Source organism: Pogoniulus pusillus, chromosome 16 (genome assembly GCF_015220805.1).
Source record: "Pogoniulus pusillus isolate bPogPus1 chromosome 16, bPogPus1.pri, whole genome shotgun sequence".
Taxonomy (NCBI): Eukaryota; Metazoa; Chordata; class Aves; order Piciformes; family Lybiidae; genus Pogoniulus; species Pogoniulus pusillus.
The window spans coordinates 17,019,073-17,041,200 of record NC_087279.1 but is presented as its reverse complement, the minus strand read 5'-3'; the positions used below and the strand labels follow the sequence as shown (position 1 = coordinate 17,041,200).

The following is a 22,128-nucleotide window of genomic DNA, read 5'->3' as shown; positions in this document are numbered from 1 at the left end:
TCCTAACTGCTCTGTGCTCTGCTCAGGGCTTCTGAATCAAAACTTCAGCAAATGGGTAGCCAAGTCTGTAAGTTGCCACTGGATTGGGCTGTGCCCATGTCTTTGTTTCCCATCCATTTGGAGAGGTGTAGATCACCCTGAAAACTAAAGAGAGAAGCAGGGCTGATGTTTTTCCTCCTTTTTTTTTTTTTTTTCCTGTCTTGTAAAACCTTTTTTCTGAAGTCTCTGCTCAGGCATAACTCCCAGTTTGAGAGGAGCTGTGAACACAAGCAAGGCTCCACTGTGGTGGTCTAACCTAAGGGGCTGTTGAAAGCATGAGGTACTTTCAGTGTCTAAGCAAGGACTAACAAGGTGCTCCCTGAAGGAGCAAGACAATACAATCTAGCACAGATCACAGACAGGCCTTGAAAGTCTCCAGAGAAGGGGACCCCACAACCTCTCTGGGGAGCCTATTCCAGTGCTCTGTGACCCTTACAGTAAAGTTCCCCCTTGAGTATAAATTTAAAGTTTTTATCTCTGAGATATCTTGAGTCTGAGACCTCACCATAGTTTTGCATACTTCCCCTCCATTGTTGATTTATATCACACTCTATAGAATGAGTAGCTTTAGATATTGACAGCAATAGTAATTTCCCCAATAATTTGTTCTTATGTTACACTTCTACCTCTAGAAACATTCCTGATGAAGACCTTGAATTCTAAAGAGATTTAAACCTGAAAAGTTTGGAGATAAACTATGGATCATAAAGCTGAGGAGAAAAGAAGGCAGCGCCATAGCCTGGCTTTATTGGAACAAGTGAAGAGAATGAAAGAATCAGCAGAGATAATTGATGTTGTCCTAGTTGCAGAAGGTGAGAAATTTCCCTGCCATAAGGTGGTGCTGGCAGCCTTCAGTCCCTATTTCAGAGCCATGTTTACCTGTGGCTTGGTTGAGTGCACACAAAGAGAAGTGGTGCTGTATGACATCTCCGCAGAGAGTGTGTCTGTAATACTCAATTACATGTACAGTGCAGACCTGCACCTCACTAATCAGAATGTGCAGACTGTTGCCCTTTCTGCATATTTCATGCAGATGGAAGATGTTTGCAGGATGTGTCAGAAGTACATGATGGACCATATGGATGCCTCCAACTGTGTGGGCATCTACTACTTTGCAAACCACATCGGGGCAGAAGATTTATGTGATCAAGCAAGGAAATACTTATATCAGCATTTTGCTGAAGTGAGCTTACAAGAAGAAATATTAGAGATTGAATTCCAGCAGCTGTTGACTCTCATAAAATCAGACGATCTGAATATTTCCAGGGAGGAGAGCATTCTGGACCTTGTCATCAGGTGGGTCAAGCACAGCAGAAAGTCACGCGCAGAGCACCTTATTGAGCTCCTGAAGCAAGTGAGACTGGTACTTGTGAGCCCTTCTTTCCTTGTGGAAGCCCGGAAGAGGAACACAATGATCCTGTGCAGCTCAGAATGCAACGATATGTTTGAGGAAGCACTAAAAACCATTGAACTCTCCAAGCCCCCTTCTCTCAGCCTGCGATATGGCATGGAGACTACCGACCTCTTACTCTGCATCGGCAACAATTCTCTGGGCATAAGGTCAAGGCACGGCAGCTACGCGGATGCCAGCTTCTGCTACGCCCCCGCGACGCGGAAAACTTACTTCATTTCCTCTCCAAAGTATGGAGAGGGTTTAGGATGTGTCTGTGCTGGTGTTGTCACCGAGAAAAATGATATTATTGTGGCAGGTGAGGCAAGTGCCACCAAAATGTCTAGACAAAAGACCAGGAACATCGAAATTTATAGGTGTGTACCTTCTGTCAGAACACCCCTAATGATTAAAGAAAGTTAAGTCTGAATAATCTTGCTGGGGACCAAAAAAGAAAGAAAAAGAGAGACCATTAGACAAAGAATTCTTTACTTGAAAGCTTTCCCCAAAGGTTTTGATTAATCATTTTGTCCCAGTTTATCTTCCTAGCAGTGAAACATATACACGCTACCAAATCTTGATGCCTCCTGAGAGGAGGATTTACTCTAGTGGTGTTTCTGCCTATATGAGCTTAATTAGATCCTACACAATGTACATGGATTTTATATTCTCTGTGTTTTCCTGAGATGCTCTTTTCTTGGTCATTAGCAGGGGAAAATGAGTCAAACCCAAGGAGGTCCAGTAAGACAGAGAAAGCACACTTCATTGTTCATGTTGATGATAATGCCTCAGAAATTATAGGCTAATGATTGATAGTTTTAAACTCTCTTTTTTTTCCCCTCATGCCTTTTCCAGATTCACCCACTTTAAAGAAAACCAGACATTTGCTCCATTAAAGATAAAATTAACACTTGGCAATGGCATTTTCGACTGCAGATATCTAAATGTAAATCCATGCTGAGGCAGATGAAGTGGCCTTATTTTCAGTGGTGTTGAGGTCTCATTTTTTCCTCTAACTTTGGTGGAAAGTGTGAGCAGCACATGCAGAAATAAGGGAGATCTTGAAGCCTTTATTAAGGCCAGATATCTTTGAAAGGAAGCCTGGGACTCCTCATGCTAAAACCGCCTGATCTTAAAAACATTGGACTCCACTTCATAGCTCCTCTGTGAAGGAGAAAGCTGCTCTTGTAATGCTGTTGTCCAAATAAGCATTGATGATGAAGGGGCTAACATTTCAAACCAAGGCAATGGGACCTCAGTGAACCAGGGCATATGTGACTTTGGGTTTTCCTACAGGTACCACCAGCAAGGAAATCAGTTTTGGCACAGCCTGTGCACTGCTGAGTTCCGCGAGCTCTATGCGCTGGGCACCGTCCGTGATGATCTCTATGTAATAGGAGGGCAAATGAAAGTGAAAAATCAGTATCTGGTCACAAACTGTGTGGAGAAGTATTCCATGGAGCAAGGCACCTGGAGAAGCACAGCACCTCTTCCACTGCCCTTAGCCTGCCATGTGGTGGTGACGGTGAAGAACAAGCTCTACGTGCTGGGTGGCTGGACACCGCAGGTTAAGAAACGTGCTTGTTAATGTCTGTTTGTTCACTAACAGAGCTCTGCTTGGTTTATGTAATCTGTCATTCTGTGGCTCTTCTTGCATAGGGAAAGCACATCAGTGACAGCAGAAGAATAAATTGTTGGCAATCCTCAGATTAAACATCACAGGATCACAGGATGTTAGGGGCTGGAAGGAACCCAAGGAGATCATCGAGTCCAACCTCCCTGCCAGAGCAGGACAATCCTATCTAACACAGATCACAGAGGAACACATCCAGACAGGCCTTGGAAGTCTCCAGAGAAGGACACTCCACAACCTCTCTGGGAAGCCTATTCCAGTGCTCTGTGACCCTTTCAGTAAAGAAGTTCCCCCTTGTGTTGAGGTGGAACTTCTTTTGCTGCAATGTACACCCGTTGGGAGCAAGTGAGCAGAGCCTGTCCATCCCCCCCTGGCCAGCCTTTAGATACTTATGAACATTTATCAAATCCCCTCTAAGTCTTCTATTCTCCAGACTAAAAAGCCCCAGGTCCCTCAGCCTCTCCTCATAAGCCATGCCCTGCAGTCGTCCTCATCATCCTCGTAGCCCTCCGCTGGACCCTCTCCAGCAGATCCCTGTCCCTCTTAAACTGGGGAGCCCAAAACTGAACCCAGTATTCAAGACGAGGTCTCCTCAGGGCAGAGTAGAGGGGGAGGAGAAGCTCCCTTGATCTGCTGGACACACTCTTCCTAATACACCCCAGGATCCCACTGGCCTTCTTGGCCACAAGGAGGCCAACATCTTTTGTAGGAGCCTGTAACAGGGTGAGGAGGAATCATAGCCACCTGACGCCACCCTGACTGTAAATGCCAACTGCAGGAAGGGCAGCTATTTCAGAGACACCTCTGCACAGGGAGCACAACCTCTAAAAGCATCTCCTGTGCCAAGGTAGCTTCCATTTTTAGTAGCTACTGAGTTAAACAACTTATTTTTGCCAAGAAAATAGTTGAAATAAGTAGGATGATACTAAGTACAGACTTGGCATTCCTTTGTCAGGGCAGGCTGTGGAAAATTGATTAACTTCAGCCTTTTTCTATGTATCAGACTCTTTCTAGGTGTCAGTAAATCATAGTATTTAACTGAACCTTTAACTGAGCCCTGTCTTCAAAAAGCATGTACACAGGTAAATTTCAGGGGCAAGTCTATATCTGAAATGTAGAATTCACTTCAGTGGCTTAGGAAACTAATTTCTTAGCTAAGCAAAAGCCATGTATTTGGTTTATTATTATTATTATTATTATTATTATTATTATTATTATGTTTTAAATGAAAAGTCAAAGCATTCTCTGGAAAACAGATTCCTTCAGTTGGTCCATTATTTATTTCAGTTGCATTGCTTGGCCATGTAAAGCCTTAACAGGAATTTCCAGCAAGGTCACATTAGTTACCACATTCAGTAGGACAGAGAATATACAGAACTATGCTACAAGGAAGAAGGATCTCAGGAAGAGTGTCTGCTCCCTCCATTTTTTCCCAGTGTGAAAGATCTTTTTAAAGAGCATAGCCCATTGTTACTTACTGCTCATTGCAGTCTAAGCGTGAGCATTAACTTGACAATGAAATAGAGCATCGGTAATCCTTATTGGTGACAGCAGTGTGTTCAGACTGTCATCACATCTCCTTGGCTGGTGTTCTCTGGAAGCAAACCACTCTTTAAAGTATTTAAAAGTGAGATGCATTCAGCAAACGAGATTTTCACCTCTCTAGGTATTTTGAGTTCCCAAAGGAGGCAGCAGAAATCTCAGAGAGGATTTCTGGTGCTGAAACAAGTGAGCAAGGATACCTTGCTGTTTAGAGAGGTAAAATAGGAAAACACTTAATGTAGAAGCAATCTGTCTGTTAAAAAGCCTGACTTGAAAGATAGATCACAAAGATAGATGTTGAAGTCAGACAACCAGTGTTGTGTTTCTTAATAGTTCTCTAGAGCTGATTGTAAGGGGGGAATGGCTTAGAAGTACAAGGCAGGAATATTGAGCTAAGAATGTTTTTTAAAGGAATAGAGGTACCTTAAACACCTGAAGCAGGTACCTTCCAGAAACTGACCAGTGCTGTCACTAACAATACATGGGAGTCTGACATTTTATATGTACAGTCTTGAGATAAGCAGATTAAGAGGAACTGCCTAAACCCCAAAGCTTTGTAAGATTAGGGCTTACCTGAACAGATCAGAACAAAATAGCTAAAGCTCTCAAAAACCTCAGCTCTGAGACCATCACTGAGGAGTGTGTTACCAGAATTATCCAGCACATCTCCCACACTCACCTGTCAGATGTGTTAATTGTATGTGTGGGGCTACCACAGCTGCACTCTGAAAGCAAATGACTTTGTCATGCCAGGAGTTGTCCCTGTGCTCAAGTAGCACTGAATGTTCTGTCAATCCCGAACAAATACTAATGATGCAGCATTGATAGAGTACCCTAAATGCATGTGGCCATTACAGGACAGAGATAAATACATGTTCCCTGCCCACTCAGGCTTTGCAATTGAAACAAGACAAGACAAAGTCAAGCCAGGACATAAAATGACAGCTTAGGAGGGCAAGGGTTTGACTCCCAGAAGCATTGCTCCAGCTCAGTATTGGCTTAGCTTCACTGATGCCAGTGGAGTTAAAGACCTAGGTGACTCCAGCCTTGGTAACTTGGGACTCTTAAAATGGAATAAAACATTTGATGAGGCTGAGGGAAAGATTTCAGACTCTTGAGACAGAGGGGAAGGCTGCTGGATATTGTTTCCTGCATGGAAATAGCACAGGTTGCTCTCTGAGGTAAAGGTTACCACCCAAATGAGGTAGGATGTGAATTTACAGCATGTCACGTGGGGTCTGCTCCTAAGTACATGCTTAGCCTGTGTTAAAAATGCAAAGCTTACTCCTCTTTCAGTGAATAAATTCATGTTCCATGCTAACCACAGAGGAAGCGACCCATGGCGCTTACAGGGAGTCACCAAGGGAGTATATTTTTTATTCCTAGTTTGCCTCCTGCTATCTGAAAAATAACAATCAAAGTGAGAACATGCATAACACTATCACAGATAAATAAAGCAGTTCTTGCTCTGTCTTTGTGAAACTTTTCACCCCAAAATATTTCAGGATCCTTCCTGCACAGACTACTCTTTACAGTCAAGGGTGTCATTTGCCATTGGAATGGGCTGCCCAGGGAGGTGGTGGAGTCACCGTCCCTGGAAGTGTTCAAGAAAAGCCTGGATGAGGCACTTAGTACCATGGTCTAGTTGACTGGATGGGGCTGGGTGCTAGGTTGGACTGGATGATCTTGGAGGTCTCTTCCAACCTGGTTGATTCTATGATTCTATGATACTCAGAAAACATAATCTGAATTGCCTGCATTATACAGAGAAAGGGGGGAGGAGGAAGATTGGAGAGACCAAGAGGTGTGTGAGTGTGTATAACAAGAGTATTATGGCAGCAAAGGTATAGCAGAGGATTAGGAATTCATTAGGAAAGCTCTTGAGGGAGAAGTTACAGGAGTTGAACGTTAGTCTGGTTAGGCTAAATGTGCAAATCACTTGAAAATAAGATATGTTTATATGTGGGCTTGAGACTCATGGTACAGTCTGAGAAACAGTGGGAATAGTTTTCAACCTTTAGCCAGAAGAAATAGTGTCAGAGATTGTTTTTCCCTCTGTAATTGTGAAGACTTTACAGTAGTCTAGTGAAAGACTTAGGTTCTGACAATGCCAGGCCCATGAACTGATTGTAATTACTCAGATCCTCAGCTTTATTGCTGCAGAATATAAATGCCCTCTTATTTATCTGCCTCCTAGACCGCACTCCTAGGCACAAGTCTGTTAAACTCTAGTGAGAATGAATCACTTTGCAGCCTATAATTGATGTGTTTGTGTTATTTATCTGCTCGGTTGTCTGGGGTGATTAATTGCAGGCAGGCATGTGCGGAGGGCTCCAAATGTTGTATTATTATATGGCTGTCATATTTCATGCAGATGGATCTGCCTGATGATGAGCCGGATCGATTAAGTAACAGAACGTTTCGGTACGACCCAGGCCAAGACAAATGGACAGAAGGAGCACCAATGAGGTACTCCAAATACCGCTTCAGCACTGCCGTAGTCAACAGCGAGATTTATGTCTTGGGTAAGAGGAAACAGATTTTTAACAGATAGCACCATGACTTCTTCCTCTTTCCAGCAATTTGCTTCTGTGAAGGGAAATCTCTCACCCATTGCTGTGTACTGTAGGACAAAGTATGTTGGACTAAATGGACAGGATTTTTTTCATCAAGTTATGTTTTTCCCCACATAATCTCTTCCTTCCTTATATAATGTAGATTAAATGAAGCAAATGGTGGGTTAATGTAACAAAGATACTTGACTTTCAAATCTGGTTTTCTTTGGAGTATCACTGTGTGCTATAAACAAGAAGGGATTTTAAAAGGTAGGCAAAGAAACCTTATTAGCACCATTCCAGAGGTGAGCAGCGCAAAGCTAAGGAACATACCCAGCATTGTAAAGGGATGGTGTAGGAAAAAGAGAAGTTAGATCTCCCAGTCAAAACATTATTTGTGGATTCTGATCAAATTCAGTGAATCATTCTCTTCCCCTCACCTTCACACAGTCTCAAGTTGTGCCGGGGAAAGTATAGGCTGGATGTTAGGAGGAAGTTCTTCACAGAGAGAGTGATTTGCCATTGGAATGGGCTGCCCAGGGAGGTGGTGGAGGCACCGTCCCTGGAAGTCTTCAAGAAAAGCCTGGATGAGGCAGTTAGTGCCATAGTCTAGTTGGACTGGATGATCTTGGAGGTCTCTTCCAACCTGGTTGATTCTATGATTCTATGACACAGTCTAATTTTTCCAAATCCTAGAAGTTTTGTCATTTTTTTATTGTATCCTTTCAATTAGGTTTTTTTGTTTTTTTGTTTGTTTGTTTCAAAACAGTTTTTTGACCAAAAGTTTTAATGGTTGTCTGAAAGACTTCAGTAGTCTCCTATCCCAAAATCCTTTGTCCACAAATGATCCTCATCCATATCCCCAGTTCTGCAGTTTGTCCCTACCGTGACTCTTCACAAAGACCATCCCCCATGGCCCCATCTCAATCTCTGTCCAGGCCAACAGAAAGAACATCACTTGTCTCTGAACGCTAGCAAACACCTCAGAAAGTGGCAAGCAAGAGATGTTTCTGAAGCAAAAGGTTTCTTTTAGTTTCTGTGGAGGAAATTATGATCTATGGCAGGGAAAAGCTCATGGAGAAGAAAAGCATTGCGAGCTCTGGGAACAATATGGGGGAAGAGCTGAAGAGGACATCTTGGAAGGGCAATAGGAGCTAGAAAGGTATCTATGTGATAAAGAGAAGGATTATACATAGGAGTCTGGTTGGAAAGTTCTCAAAGAAGTGGGGGAAAAGGTTCATACAGTCAATTAATCCAATACTCTCATGGCCCTGTGGGTAGCAGTCAAATCAGAACCTCAGGACCTTTCAGTTCCTCTGCTTCAAACTGCTCCTGTGAACACTGTAAATATGATCTTATCAACTTAATACATCTCCTGTACAAAGAGTGTTCTGGTTTTATCTTATATTTTGTTATGTACCATGGATAAAGGGGAGTTTGTTCCTGGCATGTAATAGAGAAAGCATTTTGCAGGGGGTGTAGCTAAGAATGGTGTCTTTGGAGTAGAAGAGGAAAATGGCTTTAAGCTGCATTTGTCTTCTTCTAGAGAATCTTCTTTCTCTTAACTGGCTTGAGATGAGCCTACAGGCACAACCAGGAAAAAAGGTGGAAGAAGCCAGTATGGCAAAGAGAGTTTTGCAAACAGAAAATCATTTCATTGTTGTCATAGGTTAGTGATAGAGAACATCAGTACACTGTTAAATAATGAGAGTGTTGGCTGCCCAGGTTCAAAGGTGCTTTGAAAATGTGGAAACTCCATCCTTTGTAAAGGTTAAATATATGCAATCATTTAAACTTGCACTGATGCTGTAATGGGGCAGCAGAAGCAGCTGCAATAGTTGGGAAGAGAAAGGCTCTATCCATGTGTTTCAGTAAGAAGTGTTCTGAGATCAAGACCATGAATGCTGTGATGACACAAGAGTCAGGGAGGGAAGAGAAAGGGCTTGCCTTGAGATGCATATGATAAAACAAACTGTCAGTCTTCCTCACAGCAAGTCTGACACTGAGACAAGCAAAAGGTGTGGCCAGTAAGGAAAACTGCATCCATTTTCTTCCCTCAATTTCTCACCAAGAAAGAAATGTGTCTGAGTGATTACAGTAGTGAAATGTACAAGTTGAACACAAAGCACGGCATGAAATCTGCAAAGCACCTGTTTAAGTGGCACTGAGGAAAGTTCATGGTTTCACAGACCTAAACAAACATTATTCTGGCATTAAAAAACAAACCAAAGGTATCATTTTATTATGTAGAGCCACCAGTGCTGCACTGTTCAGGAAGCTGAGCACTGATTTGGTTTCTTACACACTAGCCAGTGCGTGTAAGAATATTTTTTTTTGTGAGAAGATCTTTGCTAACAATTGGATCCATGCATGAGTCAGAACAGCCTCTTGTTCTGTCTCCATCACTTTGCTGGTGCACACATCATCCTATAGACAGTCCTTGTTCAGCCAGTCCTAAGGAAACCAAATGCACTTGAATCCTGAGATAAACAATTAGCTGAAGTGGACCCTTCACTCTTGCCACTAAGTGCAACTAAATGGGCTTAAAGGCAGCATTTGTTCTCAGTTGTGACAGGGTAAATCAGAGGTAATGTCACTGTAATGAACAAACTAGCTTGTGATTTATACCAAAGGTCAACCAAGATCATATGCTGCTCGGGAGCAGATTTGGGATAAAGGTTGTGCTGTGTTCCCTGGTGTGTTCCTGAGCCTGCCTCTGCTCTGATGCTCCATCTGCTCCAGGTGTAACTGCAGCAAGTGCATGAATGAGTGACTATCAGATACCATGAGTATCTGTTGCAGGGCAGATATTTTGACCTAGGTCTGGACTGTTTTCCCAAACTTCCAATTGTCTGTTTTCCCAAACCTTGTGATGGTTTAACATCCATAAATCTGTAAAGTCTGATCGAATCTGGCATGCAGGTGCAGAAGCTGTGAGGCACAGATGAAATAACGTGACCAGAGATGCAGAACACAGATGTAGTGAAGGTAATTGCATAAGTCTTGTTTCCTTGGGAAATCAAATAATATTAGTAGTAATTTCTTAATTGAAAGACAAAACCTGACACTCAGCCAAAAATGATTCATTAACAATGTGCTAGTTTGAGGCTAGCTGGAATATTTTCATAAGATAAATTAGATTACAGGCTGTGAAAAGGAAACAGTGGTGATGGCTACTGCACTCATAGGCTTGCTGAGATGGATAAAAACAGGAACACAAAACATAGGTAACACAGTGGGTCTCTGCTGCAGATGGTGCCTGTACTTTTCTCCCTCTCCTGCTTCTGTGTAACTAATCCTTCTGCTTTCTAACCCCCGTGGACGATCCTCCAAACTCACCTTGCGTGTAAGGCAAACTCTGGGATAAGGTAGAGGGGTGGAAGAGTGGTTGGGAGCCCCTCCTGAGGACTCTGGTTTCTGGGAGGGCTGTTGTGTTTCTGTATTACTTTTAACTTGTATATAACTGTATATATTTGTGTATATCTGCTTGCATATTGTGCTAAGCTGTAAATACAGCTTCATTTCCTTAACTTCCAGCTTGGCTGAGTCTAGTCTGGGTGATTTCATAGGAGTGTGGAGTGTGGGTAACACCCAAACCATCACAAACAATTTCTGCCTTTAAATGTGCTGATTCAAATCCACCTTTAACAACATGGGTGGAAAGAAAGATTTATCTGTTAAGATGGAGAGATAACTTGGTTGGTAAGTGTTAACTTAACAGTTATGGTCTGAAAATTTGGTGGAGGAGATGAAAACATTTTCCAAGTCCTCTTAAAATGATGAAGTAATTTCCAAATGAATTCTGTTTGGAAAGATTGACACAGCCACTGGTATTGGTATCTTATGCTGCTGATAACACACATGGCCACATCTCCAGCTGTGAAGTCACACTTGCCAACTGTCATTAAAACCTCACAGAGAAAAGCTACGTTTCACAGTTTATTCCTGGTGACAAGTTCTTGTTACCTTGTGAGTTCTCAGGCTGTGAGATGGGTACAGTTTTCCTTTGGAAACAATTGTGATAGTAACCCCAGCCAGGAAACAGGCAAAGCATGCCACTGAAAGGAAGACACTGAAAGCCTTCTTAATCTGGCTGATGTTGTACTTGACCATGCAGATGGCATTCAGGAGGTAATAGGAATGAAAGGAATGGAGGTTGATGCCAATAGACTAAAGAATAGCAACTGTCATGAGGATGGTAAAAACACTGCAGATGTTCAAAGCTCTGGATCCCTCAGACATCACCCTGTTTTACAAGGAATATGGAACACTGTGGGAGTCCAGAAAGATGCTGCCAAGACTGATTTGTGCAAAAAGACACATTTTGAAGAGTATCAGAGTATAGGTTGCCCTCATGTTGTGATATCTGAAACATCTATGCTCAGGCGTAATGACCAAGCTTGTGTGTTACAGATGAGAGAGAGACTTTGTGGAGTCTCTGCCCTTGCCATTTTCACCCCTCCTCACTCCAAATGGGGTCTCCCCACAGTGAAGTGTGTGTGCACAAAACCTGAACATCTAAAAGGATCCAAAGAAGCCTCAGTCAGAGGACACACAGGGAAGGGGCAATTCAGGAACATGCTCAATGGCATTCCTTGGATTCCCACAACCACCACCTGCTTTTCATACCATACTTATTCCCTGTGTGATGCACTATCTCCACGGGCTTCCTGCAGTCTACACTTCTCTGAGAAGATCCACTGGTGCAGAGGAAGGAGGAGGAAGGCAAGGTGGAAGCAGGTAAAGGCAAGATACCTTCTGTATGCTTTGAGGACCAAGCCCTGCTTCCCAGAAATAAACACGATATGAAGAAATACATATCTCTGGCTGGATACATAAAGGAGTGCTGCAGAGGGGTGAGAGCTCTTTCAAGCATTTCTTGAAGCCAAAATCCTTAAGTAAGTTTGTCAGATTTTTCAGGCACCACCTCTGTCTCCCTGTGGTGCTCATACAGGTGTCAGCAAGTTCAGGAACAGGCAGGACTCTAGAGCACTAATGAAAAATCACAGCAGGGAAAGCTGATCCTCTCTACTATCTCTGACATGCAAACAAAATTGCTATCGTAAATACAAAGCAAAAGGCATAGAGTTCCAGCTATGAATATGATACAGATATAGAAGTCTAATTCTTGCTCTCATCCATGTAGGTGTAAATCTGTGGTGAGCAGTCTGTTGATCTCAGTTGTGTTGTGTCAGACTCGTTCTATTCTAACCCAGATCACAATGTGATGCTTAACCTTTGAAGTGTTAATTTCTGAGAGGTCCTCCTGGCACAGAACAGAGCAGGGAGTCACTGTCCAAAACCTCTTTCCAGCCTAATTGCCAGCTCCAGCGTGTAAAACCCTAATGACTTCTATGGAATTATTCTAGAGTTACACTGATGAAAGGGAAATGAGAAATAGATTAGAGTTTTGGGTCTGAGTAATAGCATTGTTCAGGAACCTGCATCGTGGTCTTAATCAGCAATCCTGCCATCTAATTGTCTGTTTGTTGTGTAATGTTCCTAGAGAATCTCAGGCTATTTATACAGTGTACATAATCCTCACAAGTAAATGAACAGCATTTCCTAAGGCTCCAAATCCTTTCTCCTATTCATCCCATTTGACTGGTCCTAGCTCTTTCTCTCCATATTTTCCCAGGAACATAACTATATTGGTTGGAAAGCCCAAGAAAGAGCAGCATTGTGTTCTTAATGACAGAGGCAATTGAGACACTTCTGGAAGAAAACCAGAGGGGAGGGCCTTATTTAAGGTCATGCATTTTAATCTCTTGCTTTAAAAAATATCCTTTCCAGCTAAGTCTCTGCAAACTCATTACAGCCAAGGGGAAAATTTATCCAAATGAATCCATCCAGTTGAATGCCATATTCATTAGCTTATGGTAAAACACAGTTAGTGTCCATGAAACACAGGTAAAAAACATCATATCACCATGACAGCTTTTGTGTTATACAACTCCTGCTTTACAAGTAAGAATGCACAGAAGGACTTACATGAGAAATCCTATTAGGGGAGATTTAGGAATCAAAGAATTTTTGTGTACCCTCCTTAGCCTGGCATCCTACCTCTTGCAGCTTGTGTTTTGTTTTTCTTTCACTTGAATTTTTGCTGAGACCTTCTTTTAAAAGTTAAATGAGGTGCAATGAAATACTGAGTGGAGTCACTGTCCCTGGAGGTGTTCAAGCAAAGCCTGCATGAGGCACTTAGTGCCATGGTCTGGTTGACTGGATAGGGCTGGGTGATAGGTTGGACTGGGTGAGCTTGGGGGTCTCTTCCAATTTGGTTGATTCTGTGATTCTATGATCCTGAAATACTTACCTGAATATGTACTTTGGGGTCTCTCTGGAAGGGAAATCTTGTGTAGGAGGGGCTGGAAGGAGACATTGTAGCTTTCATGGCTGTTAGCTGTGTATTTGAATAACACCTTCTTCTAAAATAAACATGTCTATTTATAAACATACTTTGGACTTCTGACAAGTAGCAGGTTGTGGGCAGAGAGACTGTGCTCTGTTATACCTGTGCAACAGCCTCCAGGGTGCTTGTGTGCAGGGAGGAACAAAAAAGGTAGAAATTTGGTCTGATAAATGGAGTCAGAAATGCTCCCTACTCCATGGTTATGAAGGGAAATGAGAACAAGGCATTAAAGGAAAAAAGAAGGAGATGAAACTGAAGTGCCAACTGTGTTTAGGAAGTCAATCACTTACGTTTTCAGCCCTGCCTCTAATTAATCTGTTACCCTCAAGTCTTGGAATAGAATAAAATAGAATGGAATACAGTAGAATAGACTCAACCAGGTTGGAAGAGACCTCCAGGATCATCAAGTCCAACCTACCACCCAGCCCTAGCCAATCAACTAGACCATGGCACTAAGTGCCTCATCCAGATTTTTCTTGAACACCTCCAGGGACGGTGCCTCCACCACATCCCTGGGCAGCCCATTCCAATGCCAATCACTCTCTCTGCCAACAACTTCCTCCTAACATCCAGCCTAGACCTCCCCTGGCACAACTTGAGACTGTGTCCCCTTGTTCTGTTGCTGGGTGCCTGGAAGAGGAGACCAACCCCACCTGGCTACAGCCTCCCTTCAGGCAGTTGCAGACAGCAATGAGGTCTGTCCTGAGCCTCCTCTTCTCCAGGCTGCACACCCCCAGCTCCCACAGCCTCTCCTCACAGGGCTGTGCTCCAGGCCCCTCACCAGCTTCGTCGCCATTCTCTGGACATGTTCCAGTACCTCAATGTCTCTCTTGAACTGAGGGGCCCAGAACTGGACACAGTACTCAAGGTGTGGCCCTGACCAGTGTTGTACAAGCAAGTTGCATTGCCTCATCTGTGTTAATAAAGAATGGCAATGCTTCTCAGTTTCACCTAGGGGGAATGTGTTATGAAGGGGACTAGCTGAAATCTGAGTTTGGGGTCAAATGCAGTGAGGCCAATTTAAAAGTTATTAAATAATTTATTAATATGCACAAAATAATTCCCCTAAACTTATCTACAGCTCTCCACACCAGTTCTTGGATGCGGGAGCAGAGCTATGTCACAGAAGGTCTGTGCACAATGGCATTTTGAAAGGTTTCAGAAAGTGACTCTGCTAGAGTCCGGCGGCTTCATTCGCCGCTTGTATCACAGTATCACAGTATCATCAGGGTTGGAAGAGACCTCACAGATCATCAAGTCCAACCCTTTACCACAGGGCTCAAGGCTAGACCATGGCACCAAGTGCCACGTCCAATCCTGCCTTGAACAGCTCCAGGGACGGTGACTCCACCACCTCCCCGGGCAGCCCATTCCAGTGTCCAATGACTCTCTCAGTGAAGAACTTTCTCCTCACCTCCAGCCTAAATTTCCCCTGGCACAGCCTGAGGCTGTGTCCTCTCGTTCTGGTGCTGGCCACCTGAGAGAAGAGAGCAACCTCCCCCTGGCCACAACCACCCCTCAGGTAGTTGTAGACAGCTGTAGTTGTGAGGCTGATTAAAATCCTTTAGCAACCTGAACAAAGAATGGAGAATACTCACTAGTCCCAATGTCTGTGGCCCAACACATAGGCAGGAAAATATCCAACAGAAGTGCTGTGGCGAATTCCATGTGGGCTGCAAAGTGGCATCAGCTGCGGGCTGAGGCGGCTGAGGCGGCTGAGGCAGCTTGAGGCGGCTTGAGGCAGCTTGAGGCGGCTGAGGTGACAGGCGGGCGAGCGGCAGGTGAGCGGGGAACGAACCAACACGCAAGCCCTGTGTTCACCTGCTCACCCCCTTTTACAGGATAATGGCCGAGGCTGATGGTCTCGTTGGCCACACAACCACTCAATCACCTCTGGCAATCACCCAAATAGACCCAAAAATGGCAGAGCCCACAGGCTGTTCTCTTCCAAAAATGGGGGCGCATTCGCCTTGCACGCCACAGGGGCGCGGGCCCCATGGAACCCCTCTCTGGCAACCGGATCAAACCAGACCGGGCTGCCTGGGTTTCTCTGTCCTGTTTTCCCGCCTCTGGCTGCAATGCAGACCGGCAGGTAAATAAGACAGGACATGCTTAAGCCCATTTTATGCCCTTTAGGACTATTCGCCACAGAACGGAGCAAAGCTGGAGATGGGTAGGTTCAGGCTGGATGTGAGGAGGAAGTTGTTGAGCATGAGAGTGGTGAAAGCCTGGAATGGGTTGCCCAGGGAGGTGGTAGAGGCCTCGTCCCTGGAGGTGTTTAAGGCCAGGTTGGATGAGGCTGTGGCCAGTCTGATCTAGGGTAGGGTGTCCAGCCCATGGCAGGGAGGCTGGAACTAGGTGATCCTTGTGGTCCCTTCCAACCCTGACTGATTCTATGATCTTTGGAAGTGCCTGCCAGGGCTAGCTTTATTGCTCTATTTTGGGTTTTTTGGTCCAAGAAAGCAGCTATGCAGCCCTGCCTTGCAGAGAGAGAGAGAGCAACCTCAGTGCTGAGACTATCAGCTTGAGTGCTGTTAAAGAGTAATAATATTAGGAAGAAGTTCTTCACAGAGAGAGTGATTTCCCATTGGAATGGGCTGCCCAGGGAGGTGGTGGAGGCACCGTCCCCGGGGGTCTTCAAGAAAAGCCTGGATGAGGCACTTAGTGCCATGGTCTAGTTGATTGGATAGGGCTGTGTGCTAGGTTGGACTGGATGATCTTGGAGGTCTCTTCCAACCTGGTTGATTCTATGAAAGGGAAACGGTACAGGAGAGATTAGCACTGGTAAAGCCACTGTGCCTTCCAGAGATCAATTTCATAGTGACTTATTTTACCAGAGACAAAACTTAGAATTCATCTGCTTGTTGGTAACTATACCTTTTTTTTTTCCCCAGATTGCTTTGATAAAAATTCAAAGAGGCCCCAATAAGAACACAGGTTGCTCAGTATTGTGATCAGAGGACTTCATTGTATGATAAAGTGTTAGTGCCTTGAAGGCGTTAATAGGTCTTGATGATCCTGAGCAGCATCACCTGGGACTCCCACCCACACCCTCTGCCCATAGGCTGAGGAGCACCATTTAAGCACAGGCCCAGGAGCAGCAGCCTTGAGAACTGCTGGTAGGATCCTCTGCAGTTGCCTGCTTCTGGTTCTTCTGCGCTGTGCCCTGTTGGTAAGCTGATACCCTAAGTCCACTTCCCCTTGGAAGCAGCTATGCTCTTGTTGCTCCCTGATACATTGCCTTGGCTGAGAGACGCTAGCTCATGTCTAATTTCAGCTGTTTCTTAGTGGGGCAACCAAATTAAAAGGTATGAAGCTTGACATTCAGGTGTCACCATCACCTGCTTCTTTCAGTGGAGTGCCTGAGCTGTTTTCAGTCCTATCTGGACCATCAACCACTTTGTAAGTGTCATTTTGGTCAGCCATCCTCTCTGTGTAGTGAGCAATACAAACTTGGTCTGGGGGTATCCTGGGAGGGGTGGGGAATTGCCCATCCTGGACTTAGCTGCATAAGAGCTTGGTGTAGATAAGACTTGAAAGTGCAATTACTCAGCACCATTGCCTGCATTCAAAACCTATCTGGATGTGTATCAGTGGCACAGGTATGTGTAGATAGGAATGCTGCCTATCCCTTGAAACTCATCCAAGTGAGTCTCGCTGCTCTAGACATATGTAGATTTACCTAAGGCACTTAATTCCCCTGCACCCACTGAACTAATGATTGCCAGTGACTCTTGACCACTTCACAGCCATTGCAGGCGTTTGCCTTTCGAGTGCTGGAAGGGTGCTCTGTTATGAGCACTGATATGATTGAAATGGCATTCAGTCTTTCCAAATGAGCATGGGGTAACGGGGAGGCAGCAGCAATATGTTTTGCCTTCAGCCAGCTCTGAGCAGCATGTGAGTGCAGCAGGGCAGAGAACCCTCCCTCATTGAAATTCTGAACTCATGCTAATTGCATCACCTACCCTGCTTTGCCTTCTTGCATCAAAGGCTTGTCTTTTCTATCCTGATTACTTAATAAAGATCCTTGCATTCTATTTATATATTTATTTTACTAATGGAGCTTCATGCTAAATTTAAAGTCCATTAGAACCACTGCTTACAGAGTGCCCTTGAAAGTATATTTGATTGCAGAATCATCCAAGCGTGATACGGAAAGCTCTCAAGCATTAATGGGTTTGGGAACACAAAGGTGCCTCTGCTGGCTTTGTTTTAGTCCTTCAGTGGCATATGAAATATCTCCTAGGAAAGGCATGTCATGTAAAATGCTTAAGGTGTTAGAAGTGTGCATTTGTAAGGGGTAGGGACTGGGAGTGAGGCTGAGTTCTGGGATTAAATCCTCTCATGTGATGAATGTGAAAATGACAGAAATGCTCAAAATTGCCAGTGAGAGCTCCATCTCTTTCAGCACAAAGGATGAGTAATTGGATTTTATGCAGAGATCTAAGCCAGGTAGTCCTGAATTCACTTGCTCTGCGCGTGAGGTTGTAGCCAAGTGGGGGTTTGGTCTCTTCTCTCAGGCAACCAGCAACAGAACAAGGGGACAGAGTCTTGAGTCGTGCCAGAGGCAGTATAGGCTGGATGTTAGGAGGCAGTTGTTGCCAGAGAGAGTGATTGGCATTGGAATGGGCTGCCCAGGGAGGTGGTGGAGTCGCTGTGCCTGGAGGTGTGTTGAAGCAAAGCCTGGATGAGGCACTTAGTGCCATGGTCTAGTTTATTGGCTAGGGCTAAGTGATAGGTTGGAGTGGATGACCTGGTTGATCATCTGACCTGGTTGATTCTATGATGAGATAGACAAATGTAGCTCAGCAAAGGATTCTCTACAGCACCTATTCTAGACTGTGGGCAAGGACATAGCAGTTGCTGCTCATTGCACACCTGCTGGGAGTCCCAGGAGGGTCCCACCGTAGCTCATATTTGAGTGATCCCATCTGTAATTCTGAGTGATTTAAGTAAAATTGCAAGCACAGAACCATGCACTCCTGGAGGGTCACTTGGCCCAAGAGTCTCCCTGAAATGACCCAAATCCTTCTGCCCTCTTCGCTGCACTCTGCCTTAGCTTCTTAGAGGTCACCCTCATTTTTGTAGTCTCCCCTGTAGGAGCAGAGCATGAATTCAGTTGTTCAGCTGCTCTGCCCAGAGAATGTGAAATAAAGACAGTCTTCACAGTCTTAACTGTGATTCTCTAAGTCTCCACTTGTAATCCTGATGGTCTCATAAATCTAGCTGAGGAAGGCAGTGGGACAAGATAATCTGGAGTCAGGCATGACAAAGCACAACACAGCCTGAGTTACCTGACACGGCAAGTTCCTTTTTTTCTGTCAATTTGAAGCTTTGCATGATAAATACATTGTAGGTGAAGTATAATGTGGTAAATGTGAGATGCTTCCACTCTGTTGCAGATGTAAATTGACTTAAATTTGAGAATTTTGATTTTTTTTTTTTTTTTGTTTTGTTTTGTTTTGTTTGTTTAAATGGATTTGTACATTCAGTTCTTTGGGAACAGGTTTGAGACACCAGACTCTTGTCTCCCAGGAATGTTTCTCAGCTACTGCATCTGGGGAGCAGTAAAGCAGTGCTGGTAGAGTCTAATATCCTTTGTTAGAAATATTCCAGTGTTAGCATTGCTTTAGAAGAGGAGATTGCAAATCTTGATTTCTTGTTTCTCAGAATACTACTTAGCTAAGCTTGAAAATGAAACTTTATTCCCCTCTGATTTTTCTTTCTTAACTTCTGTTTGCTGAGAACTTAGCTTTGCACTTGTTGTAAATTGAACGTGAAATTGGATTTAGCTGAAAGGGCTGTGCAGATTGTAAATAAAATGGAGATCTTTTGTGCCCTCAGGACTCTCTCTGATAATGGCAGAATTAGAAGTGATTAAATTTCAGTTGCTTGAGCTATTCAATGAAGGTTTCATAAATGCTTGGAAATACGTGATAGCTCTGAACCTTTTGAAAAGATGCTCCAACAGGTCACAAAAATGCTTGTCTAGTAGCTGTCCAGGAAGAACCTTTGGTGGTGCAGTTCCTGGGTTGGCAGCTGAATGCCTTCACTTACTGGTTATGGTTGTGATGTTTTTGTGCTGACTGCTGTATCGCTTCTTGTACCTGGTCGTTTCCGCTCTTTCTGACATTACCATGTCCCAGTGTTGCTCGATTTAGAAAATTACAATTGAAATGCACTAAGAAATGAAAAGCAATTGTACTTCTAGAGGAATTCTGAGGCATTTTGTCCATTTCCTCCTCCCTGAAACATTGAGGCAATCAGCTAAGCTATTGTTTGGCTCTGACGTGCTGCATGCATTCCCTAACTGGTACCATTCATTGCTCTGAACAAGATGCTCTTTCATTCGCCATGTTAAGACGTATGGGTGAATACATATTCTTCAGTGGTGTGCAGTAACACCTGGGCTAACTTTAAACAAAGCTAGCTTGACAACCAGCAGCAGTCTGTCTTTGGCACCATAAAGCATAAGCATCTTTCAAACAGATCAGATTCGTCTGTGAGTAGCTTTAATGTTATTAGTCCTCAGTTAAAACTGCTTTGACTCTCTCTTTCTACATTACACTGCTTTCTGTAGACTGCACATACCCAGGCAGCAAATTGTCTCTGGGATTCTGCCAAAAGATGATAAAGAATCAGAAAGACTATGTGAAAAGTCATCAATGAAATAGCCTTATCAGTCGAGAAAACTACAAACCAAACCTGATTAGCTCTTAAAAAGGTTTCTTAATAAGTTTAGAAGGATGGTGTTCTGTCCCTGGAGTGGAACCTTCCTCATAAGCCAGCAAAGAGCAGTGGATAATACTGCCTAGGAGAGGGCAATACTCCTGGCATAAAGAACACCACAGTGAGTACATGTTTGAATTCTGGGATTAGTTTTTTTGTTTACATAGAGCCTTAAGGAATAGCTCAGGAGACTCATGAGAGCGGCTCAGTGTGGTGATGCATACAACTCCCATCTTGGCATGGAAATGATCAGCAGAGTTCTGTGACCACCATCACTCTCTCCTTCAGCTCTCTTAGGTGAATCAAGCTTCAGGGGAAGAGCCCATCAGAGCAAATGCCCCTTAGCTGGGGTTGTTATAGGTAATAAAGGCATTTGTATGGTAGCCTTGTGAAACATAATGCTAACTGCTAGGACCTTGCTGTTAAGGTATTAGGGCAAGTAAAGATACACTGGGCATGGGAAAGGAGCTAAAAAACAAACCCAGGAAAGGTTTTCAAATTCAAACATTGAACCAAATCAAATGCTGCTAAATTCAGCTGGAGGAAACTTCCTGCTGGTGACAGGACTAGGAATTTGCTTCTAATTTTGCTGCTCTGATGCAGGGATAACTCATCTTTAACTGATTAAAATACAAATCAGGAGCACAGTGGTAGCCAATTTGGAACATTGTGGTCCCCACTGACGTGTAGTTGCCTCTTAAATACCTTTGGAGAAGGCACCAAAAAATAATACAGCCCATAGTTAAGAGGTAGATGGAAACCCACGTGCAAGCAAAGCTTTGAGAGCTGGGGGCTCGTTTCTCTGACAGAGAGGCTCAGCAGCACGAGGGGCAATGTATTTTAGCAGCAGCTGCGGCAGCCTTGCGCAGGTGACACTTGCAGTCCTTTCCCTTTGCATATGCAAAAGCATAATTACACGCCTACAATGCACTTTGGGTTTTCACAACTGAGCAGTCCTACACGTGTATCTGGAAAGCCAGCCTTCATGTGGAAACCGCTTGCTTATTGCAGTCACTTGGTATTTAAAAGTGGTGACATACACACGCACAAAAGGAGCCCTTCAGCACGCCATTAGTGCTCGTTACGGGGTATTGTGTCCACTGGCACAGATGGAAAACCTTGGGGGGGATGGTGGGGGGGTGGTGTATGTCAGCATATTAATTCTTGAGAACCAAAGGCTGTGGATTCAAAATCTTTGTTTTCATCGCTGGCAAGGGTTTGGAAAGGCAACATTTACACTGCAGTTTCAGTGGACAGTGTTTCCAGCATCCATGGAGATCTCAGGTGTGTCTGCAGCCTGTTGCAATGTGTCCCAGCAAACAGCATGTATCTGTTTTGATCGTACTGGCACTAAGCATCCTAACTAAGCCCTTAGCAGCAGGGCCTGTCACAAACAACTCTGGCACTCCTGCACGTTGAACAGGTGTTTCTCCAAGTTGATTTCCTTTAAGAAATGTCTGTCACCTTTTTCTGTTGTTGAAGACAGCTAACTAACACATCCACAAGTCTGTTGGTTAACCTAAGAGTCAAATCCACTCACAGCAATTGGAAAATAGTTTTTGATCTGTTGTAACCTAATGATAAAGCAATTTGTCCCTCACAGAGGAAAAAGTAGTTATGACAGTTTCTACTACATAGGCAGAAAACAAGAGACATTACCTTTGCTTTTTGAAGGCATGCTACTTGTCCTTCTTTTGATAGAATAAGAGTTCAGAGAGGATCTTGCTTGGATGTCTGTAGAGAATGTCCAGTAAGTTCTGCGTTGAATTTGCTTTCTAATAAACTTCTGGAGCTGCAAAAGGCAAAAAGAAGAAAAAAAGAGAGG

At 43.9% G+C, this 22,128-nt stretch overlaps 1 protein-coding gene across 1 annotated transcript in view; it reads left to right on the top strand.

Moving 5' to 3' along the window:
* The window catches only part of KBTBD12 (kelch repeat and BTB domain containing 12), a 63,016-nt gene that overhangs the window by 21,140 nt on the left and 19,748 nt on the right, over positions 1-22,128 (top strand). The window contains exons 2-4 of the mRNA XM_064156803.1: positions 672-1,806; positions 2,726-2,996; positions 6,979-7,129. Of these exons, the coding sequence (XP_064012873.1) occupies positions 737-1,806; positions 2,726-2,996; positions 6,979-7,129 (1,492 nt within the window). The 5' untranslated portion in view covers positions 672-736. The remainder of the gene's footprint in view (positions 1-671; positions 1,807-2,725; positions 2,997-6,978; positions 7,130-22,128) is intronic.